At 43.0% G+C, this 12,527-nt stretch overlaps 1 protein-coding gene across 1 annotated transcript in view; it reads left to right on the forward strand.

Moving 5' to 3' along the window:
* slc4a10a (solute carrier family 4 member 10a) overlaps window positions 1–12,527 on the forward strand; it is a 123,745-nt gene that overhangs the window by 15,482 nt on the left and 95,736 nt on the right. Inside the window, 1 exon segment of the mRNA XM_055638141.1 lies at window positions 8,997–9,078. Within this exon segment, the coding sequence (XP_055494116.1) occupies window positions 8,997–9,078 (82 nt within the window).

Below are 12,527 nucleotides of genomic sequence, written 5' to 3' on the forward strand. Positions count from 1 at the left end.
TCCTTCATGCACAGATAGAGGATAAAGGGAATAATAATAATAATGATGATAATAAACTTTATTACGGACTCGAGGTCCAGACATAATAGCATATAGCATCCAGAATAACATATAGTGCAAGGTAAGTCCAATTAAAGATAGTCCAAGGTTCTCCAATGAGGTAGATGGGAGGTCAGGACCGCTCTCTAGTTGTTGGTAGGATGGCTCAGTTGCCTGATAACAGCTGGGAAGAAACTATCCCTGAATCAAAAGGTGTGTGTTTTCACACGTCTGTACCTCTTACCTGATGGGAGACAGGAGAAGAGGGAGAGGGTGAGACTGGTCCGACCGAGGCAGCATGAAGAGTAGATGGAGTCAATGGAAAGGAGGTTGGTTTGTGTGATGGTCTGTGCTGCATTCACAATTTCCTATCAACCTTTCCTATCCATGCAGTTTTAGACATTTGATCCACTCTTTCATTTGAGGTGCACAATTATCTAATACCTGAGTCTGAAGAAGGGTCTTGACCTGAAACGTCACCTATCCATGTTCTGCAAAGATGCTGCCTGACCCGCTGAGTTAATCCAGCACTTTATGCCCATTTGTGAATTAATCAGCATCCACAGTTTTTTTTTTTTTTTTAACATGATCATCGTGTATTGGTCATAAGTGATAGGAGTAGAATTAGGCCATTCGGCCCAGCAAGTCTACTTTGCCATCAATCATGGCTGATCTATCTCTCCCTCTTAACCCCATTCTCCTGCCTTCTCCCCATAACCTCTGACACCTGTACTAATCAAAAATCTATCTATCTCTGCCTTAAAAAATATCCACTGACTTGGCCTCTGCATCCTTCTTTGGCAAATAATTCCACAGATTCACCACCCTCTGACTAAAGACATTTATCCTCATCTCCTTCCTAAAAGAATGTCCTTCAATTCTAAGGCTATGATTTCTAGTCCAAGACTCTCCAACTAGTGGAAGCATCCTCTATTGGGCCTATAGGAAGAGCATGTAGTGAAGTCTTCTAACCTGTAATCACACTCTCAATCTCCATCAAAGTGATAGTCAGAGTGTTGTCCAATGGGTTTGCTGGCAACTCACCTGCTCACTTTTCCATTGTGTGATTTTATTTTTTTCACCACTGCTGCTTTGTCAGGTATCATCCATCGTGGACAAAAGAGCTGAACATAGTCTTTCCGCTGACTGGATAGCGCACAATAAAAAAAACCTTGGTACCGTGACAATAACAAACCTAAACCTAGAGGTTGCACAGGCTGCAACTTTATTCCTTGCAGTGCAGGAGGCTGAGAGGTGAGCTTATAGATGAGTATAACTTCATGAGGGGAATAGACGGGGTGAATGCACAGTCTTTTTCCTAGAGAAGTGGAATCAAGAACCAGAGGGCTTAAGTTAATGATGAGAGGGGAAATTTTGATAGGAACTTGAGGGGCAACTGTCACACAGTGGGTGGTGGGGATAAGGAATGATCTGCTGGAGGAGGTGGTTGAAGCTGGTGCAGTAACAGCATTTAAAGGAAATATGGAGGGATATGGGCCAAACAAATCTGAAGATGGTTCCTGACCTGAAACATCACCTATCCATGCTCTCCAGAGATGCTGCCTGACCTGCTGAGTTACTGTACTCCAGCATTTGGTGTCTATCACGGGTAAACAAGCCTAACTTAGATTAGGCTTCATGGTCGGCATGGACACATTGGGCTGAAGGGCCTGTGAATCTAAAGGGAAAGAAGAAGTGCTCAATAGCAGGCCATAGCTTTTGTTGTGTGTGAAGGAAGGACTTCTCCCAGCTGGACAACGGTTCATTAAGAATGTTTTCACTAAAAATTGCTGAATGTTGCAGCCGCTAGTGCAACGTTTCAATGGGGTGAAAACCACTTTGCCAGTGTCTGTTAAGGTAACCATGGCCACAGATGTTTGTGTCTGGCTCCTTTCATACCAGAGCTGGAGATATTTGTCGTCCACAGTTGCGTAAATGGATCATTCACATTCTGCATTCAACAAAAGCTGCTTAAATTTAATTCCTGTTTTTGCCAGGGCCCTGAAATCAGAGCAAGCAAAAATCTCTCTGTGACGACTGTAAGTTCAGGTTTCTTGACGTCTGCACAAGTACGACGAAGTCCAGAAGCAATGGAAATCTTGCAGCAGCATCGCAGGCACAAAGACTCAGACAACACATCAAAACATCAATTATACATAGACATAAATCGCACAAAATTCTAAAAGAGCAAAGACTGCAGGAAAAAACCCCAAGGTTAAGCTGCAACGTTCATGAGCAGGCACAGCTTCATTACAGCCATCGGGCTATTAAACTCTACAACCTCCATGTTTTATGTGTGTGTGTGTGTGTATATATGTATGTGTTTTTGTGTGGATGTGTGTACATATGTGTGTGTGTACACATATGTGTGTGTACATATGTGTGTGTGTGTGTGCATATATGTGTATACATTGTTGCATTCTGTTGTGCTGCCACAAGTAAGAATTTAATTATTCAGTCATCAGGCAACTGAACCATCCTTTGGGACATATGACATTTCTTTCTTTCTTGACTTTCTTGACATTAGCATTTGGTATTTAGTTTAGTTACTTGTCAAACGTACTGAGGTACAGTGAAAAATGTTCCTTATGTGCTATCCAATTGGCGGAAAGACTGTACATGATTACAATCAAGCTGTCCGCAGTGCACAGATAGAGGACGGGGGATAACGTTTAGTGCAAGATAAAGTCCGAGTAAAGATCGTCTGGGGATTTCCAGTGGGGTAGATGGTAGCTCAGGATTGCTCTCTAGTTGTTGATAGGATACTTCAGTTTCATGATAACAACTGGGAAGAAACTGTCCCTGAATTTGGAGGTATGTGTTTTCACACTTCTGTACCTCTTGCCTGATGGGGAGGGGAGAAGGAGTGTGCAGGGTGAGACTTGTCCTTGATTATGCTGGTGGCCTTGCCAAAGCAGCGTGAAGTGTGGGTGCAATAAATGGAAGGGAGGTCGGTTTGTGTGATAGTTTGGGCTGCGTCCACAATTCTCTGCAATTCCTTGCGGTCTTGGATAGAACTATTCCCAAACTATGCTGTGATGCATCCTGATGAAATGCTTTCTGTGGCGCAAACACATACCTAAAAACAAGTTCTTAGTTTTACAAGAGATCTGTATTGTTTTTTGTTGAGGTAGGATTAGGGTTGTGCAGGTTGTTCAAGAACTTGAGGGTTGTAGGAAAGTAGCTGTTCCTGAACCTGGTGGTGTGGCACTTGATGCTTCTGTACCTCCTGTCTGACTAGCAGAGAGATGAAGGTGTGACCCAGATGATGGGAATCCTAGATGATGGATGCTGCCTTCTTGAGGCAGACTTGGATTGTTTTCTGTGGAATGCCGGAGGTTGAGGAGAGACCTACTTGAAGTGGATACAATTATGAGAGGTCAGAACCTTTTTCTCAGGATGGAAATATCAGAAACTAGAGGGCATAGCTTTAAGGTTAGATGGACAAAGTTTAAAGATGTGTGGGGCAAGTTTTATTTTACACACAGAGGGTGGTGGATGCGTGGAACATGCTGTCGGGGGTGGTGGAAGCAGATATAATTGTTGTAATTAAGGGGCTTTTGGATAGGCACATGGATATGGATCACATGCAGGCAGATAAGGGTTGGTTTTGGCATCATGTTCGTTACAGACAGTGTGGGCAGAAGGGGCTGTACCTGTGCTGTACTGTTCTAAGCGCAGCAATCCATTGCCTTTACTTCCTAAGAAGATTGAGATTTGGTATCTTGACTAATACTCTTGTGAATTTCATGACTGACTTTAACCACATTGTTGCTTATTTTAGTCTTTTGAGCTACTGTGTGGAAACAGGCCCTTCGGCCCGCTTAGACCATGCTGACCAGCGTTCACCCTGTACACTAGTACTACCCAACATACTGGGAACAATTTACAATTTGCAGAAGCCGTCACCTACAAACTTGTATGTGTGGGAGGGAACCGGAGCAGCCGGAGTAAACCCACGCAGTCACAGGAAGAACGTCCAAACTCCGTACAGACAGCATCCGAGGTCACAATGGAACCCATGTCCCTGGTGCTGTAAGGCAGTAAATCTACCGCTGCGCCACTGTGCCGTCCAGGGAACTGAACATAATGTTGATAGATAGTTGGTAACTTGTTATTGGGATGTTGCCTGGCTTGATTTTGGTTAAATTCTTCTGTGTCTCTCTGCACAGCAGTCAAATTTGGCCCTTAAGAATTTTTTTTTCTCTGAAGCTTTGCTCATTATTTCACGCTGAACGCTTATTTTTAGTAAACTTATGGAAGTAATTTACTTTAGAGATACAGCACGATAACGTACAGCCTACCAGCGAACACCCTGCACACTAGCACTATCCTGCACACTGGGGATAATTTTACAACTAAAGCCAATGAACCTAGAAACCAATTTATTATTTTGTACTTTGTATTCCTCTTTTAGTGATCCTGGACAACTTTAGAAAAGCCATATTATTATGGTACAAAGCCTATTTGTGGATATGCTGCGGAGTGCTAAAAATAATTACCTGTTGTGACAAAGATAGAGAAATGAGCCAGAAAAAGAAGCAAATTGCTGGAGTAACACAATGAAACAGGCAGCATCTCTGGAGAGAAAGAATGGGTGATGTTTCGGATCGAGACCCTTGTTCAGATTGACGAAGGGTTTCATTCCAAATCGTCACCCATTCCTTCTATCCAGAGATGCTGCCTGTCCTGCTGAGTTACTCCAGCATTTTGTGTCTATTTTCGGTTTAAACCAGCATCTGCAATTCCTTCCTATAACAGAAAAGGAAGCATGTGGATGGGACAAGTTTTTCAAGGCCATTTCAGGATTTGTCACATGGGATTTGAATTTTGATCATCTTGGTTTTTAAATCAGTATAGAAACAGTCCAGCTACAAAGCCCAGTGACATCTATGCTCTTTTCATCATTTTTCCATCAGATATTCAAGCAGGAACCTTCTGGGTCAAGCAGCATCTTAGTATTTCAGTCTGAAGAAGGGTTTCATAGAAACATAGAAAATAAGTGCAGGAGTAGGCCATTCGGCCCTTCGAGCCTGCACCGCCATTCGATATGATCATGGCTGATCATCCAACTCGGTATCCCATCCCTGCCTTCTCTCCATACCCCCTTATCCCTTTAGCCACAAGGGCCACATCTAACTCCCTCTTAAATATAGCCAATGAACTGGCCTCAACTACCTTCTGTGGCAGAGAATTCCACAGATTCGCCACTCTCTGTGTAAAAAAATGGTTTTCTCATCTTGGTCCTAAAAGACTTCCCTCTTATCCTTAAATTGTGACCCCTAGTTCTGGACTACCCCAACATCGGGAATAATCTTCCTGCATCTAGCCTGTCCAACCCCTTAAGAATTTTGTAAGTTTTTTAAGTTTTGTAAGTTTGTAAGAATTTTCGACCTGAAATGTAACCTATTCCTTTTCTCCAGCGGTGCTGCCTGACCTGCTGAGTTACTCCAGCACTCCGCTCAGTCCGCCTAAACCTACTTGATTTCCCAGTTGCTCAACACTTTAACTCCTCCTTCCATTCCCACACGGACCTTTCTGTCCTGGGCCTCCTTCATTGTCAGAGTGAGGCCCAGCGCAAATTGGAGGAACAGCACCTCATATTTCGCTTGGGTAGCTTACACCCCAGCGGTATGAACATTGACTTCTCTAACTTCAAGTAGCCCTTGCTTTCCCTCTCTCTCTCCATCCCTCTCCCTTCCCAGTTCTCCGACTTGTCTTACTATCTCCGACTGCATTTTATCTCTGTACCGCACACTCTCCTGACATCAGTCTGACGAATGGTCTCGACCCGAAATGTCAGCCATTCCTTCTCTCCAGTGATGCTGCCTGTCCCGCTGAGTTACTCCAGCATTTTGTGTCTATCTTTAATGTTTGTTCAAATACAGGAACATATTTCTATCACCTCACTTGGCAGATTACAATGGTGTAAAGATTAGCATGTTGGGCTGGAAACTGAATTTCTCAGAGTTTAAACATGTCACGACAAGTCATGGCATTAAAAAAACAAAACAATTCTGGTAAATATTTGGCTTTGATTATGAAAGTTATTATCGGCACCTAAATTTGTCAGGAATGGGTTGGCACGATTGGCTTTTAAACCAAAATTCCTGCCTCAATATCAGTCGGAACCATGAAGAAAGCGTTTTGCTGGTCCTTGTAGCTTTGTACCTCCAGATTCAGGGACAGTTTCTTCCCAGCAGTTATCAGGCAACTGAACCATCCTATCACCAACTAGAGTGTGGTGCTGAACTACTATCTACCTCATTGGAGACCCTTGGATTATCTTTGATCAGACTTTACCGCATTTATCTTGCACTAAATCTTATTCCCTTTATCCTCTATCTGTACACTGTGGATGGCTCGATTGTAATTGTGCATAGTCTTTCCACTCTGGATAGATAGAATACAACAAAAGCATTTCTCTGTACCTCAACACATGTGCCAACAAACTATCCATGCACTTATCTAATAGCTGCTCAAACACCACTATCATATCTGCCTTCCAGGCCCCCACCACCCTCTGTGTATTAAAACATGCCCTGCACATCTTCTTTTCAACATTGCCCCTCGCACCTTAAAGCTATGTCCTCAAGTTCCAACCTGCGGGAAAGAAGTACTACTGCTGGAGTGGTTTCTGCACTTTGTTTTTATTTTGGATTCCCAGTATCAGCTGATTTGTTTTTAAAGTTTTCACTATGGAGAGAAAAGCTATTTCTTCATATGAGTGGCCAACTCCTTAAGGTAATAGACTTTTAGGCACTAGAGAAATGTGTCGAGGGAAGAACAATATTACTTTTCCCTCAGCAATGTATCAAGGTCAGAGGACATTAGACTTTGTCTCTGGAACTGATGCACTACAATGCTAAGAACAACTGGGGTAGGACATAGGTTTAAGACGAGAGGGGAGAGATTTAATAGGAACTTGAGGGGGAACTTTTTTTATACAGAGCTGCCAGAGGAGTTAGTTGAGGCAGGTATTATAACAGCATTTAAAATGTATTTGGTCAGTTACATGAATAGGAAAGGTTTATGGGGCCAAACGCAGGCAGATATAGATGGGGCATCTTGGTTAACATGGCAAGTTAGACTGAATGGCCTTTTTCATGCTGCTTAACTATAACTCAATCTGCTCTCTGTATTTTCCCCTTTGCTCTACCTATTGTACTTGAGTTTGACTTGATTGTATTTATATGTGGTTTATCTGATCTGGCTGGATCGCATGCAAAACAAAGCTTTTCACTCTACCTTGGTACACATGACAATAATAAACATAAACTTTAACTACATTTTCATGTTAAAAAATAATCGTGATTTCTATCATGATTTTGTACACCTCTACATGATCACCCTTCATCTTCCTGCGATCCAAGGAATAAAGTCCTAGCCTGCTCGACCTCTCCCTATAGCTCAGGCCCTTTAATCCTGGCAACATCCACGTAAACATCCTTATAGATTGGTAGCCATAATAGTCTGTAGTGCGACCAAAAGCACAGCCCCCATAGAAGATCTGTGGTTAATGTGTGCCGTGTTCAATACCATGATGGTTACTGGGAAGAGGCTGTTCTTGAAACTTGGATTTCTGGCTCCTGTGCCTTCTTCCCAAAGGTAGGAGCAAGATGAGTATGTGGCCAGTGTCGTGTGGATCTTTGATATTGGCTGCCTTTTTGAGGCAGCACCTTCCATAGATCCCTTCAATGGTGGGAGGTCAGTACATTGGAGATCCTTGGACTATCTTTAATTGGACTTTATCTTGCACTATACATTATTCCCTTTATCCTGTATCTGTACACCGTGGACGGCATGATTATAATCATTTATAGTTTTTCTGCTGTATACGTGCAGTAAACTAAACTATCACGAACAATATGTCTTGGTCCAAACGTATTGATGCTCCAGCCCAGGAAGTGCACCAATGTCTCTACTTCAGAAGGCCAAGACAATTGATCTCATCTTCAATGACTCTCATCAATTTATACTCGGGCACCATAGCAAGCATTCTATCGGGATGCATCAGAGCTATTTTGTGTATAGAAGATAAACACAAAGCTGGAGCAACTCAGCGGGACAGACAGCATCTCTGGAGAGAAGGAATGGATGATGTTTCGGGTCAAGACCCTTCAGAAGAAGACCCAGAAGAAGCGTCTCGACCCAAAACGTCACCCAGTCCTTCTCTCCAGAGATGCTGCCTGTCCTGCTGACTGTGACTATCTTCTTGTGTAAGAAGCATCTGCAGTTCCTTCTTACACATTTGGTTTGGTATAGTCTTTCCGCTGACTGGATTTCACGCAGCAAACATGTTCCGCTGTACATGTGACAATAGTAAACTAAACTAAATTAGCTGTGATGCACTTGGCAGTGTCTGCCACTCTCTATTTTGTAAGATTAACCAAGGATCCATGCATTCTGTTAATCTTTGGACTAATTAGTGTACCTTACGTGTGTTTGACAGCACTGGGCCTATATTTGCTCGAGTTTAGAAGAATGAGGGGGGGACCTTCATTGAAACGTAGAGAATAGTGAAAGGCTTAGAGTGGATGTGGAGAAGATGTTTCCACTAGTGGGAGAGTCTAGGACTAGAGTTCATAGCCTCAGACGTTCTTTTAGGAAGAAGATGAGGAGGAATTTCTTTAATCAGAGGTGAATCTGGAATTCTTTGCCACAAGGATGTGGAGGCCAAGTCAGTGCATATATTTAAGGCAGAGATAGATTCTTGATTAGTACAGGTGTCAGAGGTCATGGGGAGAAGGCAGGAGAGTGGGGTTAGGAGGGAGAGATAGATCAACCAAGATTGAATGGCGGAGTAAACTTGATGGGCCGAATGGCACAATTCTACTCCTATCACATGATCTTATGAGCTATTAATTGTTTTAAATATTGTTATTTCAGAAGAAGGTCCTGATCGATAAATTATCGTTCTCTGGATAATTAACAAAGTATTTGCTCTATTTTTGCAGAGAACTGATGAAGAAGCAGTGGTGGACAGAGGAGGGTCGTGTGGTATTCAGAAAACACATATTGAAAAAGAAGACCTGGAAGGTAATGCAACATCACTGGGTATAAGAGGGGTGATTATAATGCCCCCTCTAATCTCCCATCACATGCTGTTCATTCTAACACCTGAGAAGACACAAAGTGCTGGAGTAACTCAGTGAACCAGGCAGCATCTCTTGAGAACATGGATAGGTGGCGTTTCAGGTCGGGATCTTTCAACAGACTGAAGTAGGTTCCAACACGAAACTGCATACAGGTTTGTTGGTAAATTGGCCTCAGTAAAAATTGGAAATTGTTCCCAATGTGTAGCATAGTGTTAGTGTATGGGGATTGCCGGTCAGCGTGGACTTGGTGGCCAAAGGGCCTGTTTCCGTGCTGTATGTCTAAAGTCTAAAGTCCTGAGATACTGCTGAGTTACTCCAGCATTTTGTGTCTTTCCTTGGTAAGCCAACATCTGCAGTTCTTGGTTTCTACATGGTAATACCTGACCTTGTTTTAGCTTGATAATGAGAACTTTTCATGTGGACATCTTAAACATGACATGTTATACATTGTAAAAGTTGACCCTCCGTACTGTAATTATAAATACAGGTTCATCACCGATTTTTCAAAAACTGGTTGTCGGGCACCTCCTTTAATCCGGACTAAATTGCGAGCGCACTTGAAGTCCTGGAAGTCCCCCCCGAAAATGTGGCGCCTATTTTGGGTGAGGCGGCCGATTTCTACGTCATCAGGACTTCCGTAGCCGATTGGCGGGTCGAATTTGTCCCCTGCTGCCGGGGCTCTGGAACTCCGGCCCAGTCGGAGCCCACAGATCTGCTCCCATAGGTGGACCGTTCCAGTACCGTTGGACTCCTCTCGGAGACCAAAACCTCTGGTCTGGCAAATTGGATAATCTAGAAAGGCTCTGGAACCAAGTTTGCCGGAAAATCAGTGGTGGGCCTGTCGAACATTAATTAGGCCATATTTCACTCAGTTTCATGGTTATGTATAAAAAATGCTCATTCAATATTTCTAGTTAATTGTATCTCAATGTTGTGTAGAAATTCACAACTTATTAATGGTTTTGCATTGAATTCTGAATGACTGTAACAATGAGTTTAGTTTAGAGAAGCAGTTTGCAAACAAGCCCTTCGGCTAAAATATGTACTACCAAAGTGACAAAATTAAGATGCAGTTAAGAAAATGTCGGCTCTTTTTTTAAAATGCAACACCATACTCAAAGTTTAAAAGCTAATCACAATTCAGACACAAAGTGCTGGAATAACTCAGCGGGTCAGGCAGCATCTCTGGAGAACATGAATTGGTGCCATTTTGGGTCGGGACCCTTTTTGTTAGTTTAAACCGAAGATAGACACAAAGCTGAGTTACTCCAGCTTTTTGTGTCTACTGTTTAAACCAGCATCTGCAGATCTTTCCTATGCATTTCGCCTGCTACACTGCGAAATCTCCTCAGGGTATGCTTACTAGAAGAAATTCTTCACTCTCCGACGAGAGTTCTGCAACACCCTCTCGCTGCTCCCCCTCTGTGATTCCTCCTGCTCTCCAACTACTTTTTTGCATATCATTCATTCATTGTTCTTTATCTCGCAACATCATCATCTATGTCTCTTGTTTCTCTTATCCCTAACCAGTCTGAAGAAGGGTCTCGGCCCAAAATGTCACTCATTCCTTCCTCCAGAGATGGTGCCTGTCCCGCTGAGTTAATCCAGTTTTTTTTTTGTGTGTGTCTATCTTCAGTGAATTTTGTCAGGTATTGTTAACTACATTGGCTTTGGGTTAAGGTAATTTTTCAACTAATTCAATGTCCTTGGATATTTTTAATAAAAAGGAATTCCGTAGGTTCAACTAGCTTCTGATTAACTAATCTCGAGTGCTGGAGGAACTCAGTAGGTCAGGCAGCATCTGTGGAGGGAATGGACAGGCAATATTTCGTGTCAGGTCCTGAAGAAGGGCCCTGACGCAAAACGTTATCTGTCCATTTTCTTCCACAGATGCTGCCTGTCCCACTGAGTTCCTCAAGCAATTTGTGTTTTGCTCATGTTTCCAACATCTGCAGTTCCGTGTGTCTCTGGGTTTCTCATTAAACCGTACAGAGGAACTGCTGCCACTTTAATTAGGACTTATTTACACTTTTGATATACAGCGAGGAAACAGACCTTTTGGCCCACCGAGTCCACGCCAACCAGCGATCACCCCATACACTAGCACTATCCTACACACCAGGGACAATTTACAATTCACACAAGCCAATGAACCTACAAACCTATACATCTTTGGAGTGTGGAAGGAAACCGGAGCACCCGGAGAAAACACACGTGGTTGCAGGGATAACATACAAGCTCTGTACAGACAGCACCCGTAGTCGGGATCGAGCCATGGTCTCTGGCAGCATCTTTACCACTACGCCAGTAGACTGATTGACGTTTTCAGAAAGAAATAGTGAGTGTATTACAATATCTCTCCCAGATCTGTGCTGGGGAATCGAATGCTTCACTTGAGTCTCTTTCATTTCCTTCACCTTATCTATATATACACTATTAAAGTTATTTGTTTGTTTGTTTGTCTGTCTGTATGTGAGATCAAGGAACTACGCCAAAACAGTACACAATAGCACAAACATTTTTGCAGAATCTTACTCAGCTTTTTCCCCGTGGTCATTAGTATCAAGGTTCTTCACATTTGATGTTATATTTCACAAGTTATTGATATTTGAAGTTTAAAAAAAGCCAACTTTGAAAATAATAACTGCCTGTGAGTGGAAGTCTTTTCTAGCAGCTTCCAGTGATGATGTCACAATGGCATCTCACAGTTGTCCAATCACAATGGGCTCATTTACACAAGCTGCCGTGAAGATTCCGAAAACCGACAATGACATCACAATGTGATCTCTGCTGCCAATACACAAGCTATGAGAGTTGACGGAGTGGGGGATGGGAGGAGAAGAAATGTTATTGTGAGAAAGGAGAGAGGTGAGGGAGTGAGTGACAGAGGGTAAGGAAAAGGAGAGGGCGGGAGAGGTGACAGAGATAATGGAATCAGTAGCTTCAAGGGGAGTAAGGAGAGTGAGATTTTTGCCCCACCTCCACGAGGGAAGGATTGATTGGATCAAGGGAGTGCCGACGCCGCCCCAAAAGTCGAGTCCATTCTTTGGCCTGGGAAGCGCCGACTGCCCCCATCCCCACCCCCCCTCCCCCAATGTGGGAAGGATTTATTGCCTCCAGGGGATGCCGACCCAAAAGTCGAGTCCATTCATTGGCTCAACGGGTCCCACTTGCTCTAGTTATAAATAAAAATGAAGTTGACTGTTGTTTGACTCTTCTCTCTCCACAGAGGATTTTTTACGTGCGGAAAATATTGCTTTTGTCCAATCTAACTTGGGACACATTTTTTCCTGCAGCTAAAATGTTGTTTCCTGACAAATAAAAATGATGTAAATTGACTTTCATAGTTTCTGGAAATGTATTTATTTTCTTTCAGGTTCCATTCTACTG

The sequence above is a fragment of the Leucoraja erinacea genome, chromosome 7 (assembly GCF_028641065.1).
Source record: "Leucoraja erinacea ecotype New England chromosome 7, Leri_hhj_1, whole genome shotgun sequence".
Classification (NCBI taxonomy): Eukaryota; Metazoa; Chordata; class Chondrichthyes; order Rajiformes; family Rajidae; genus Leucoraja; species Leucoraja erinaceus.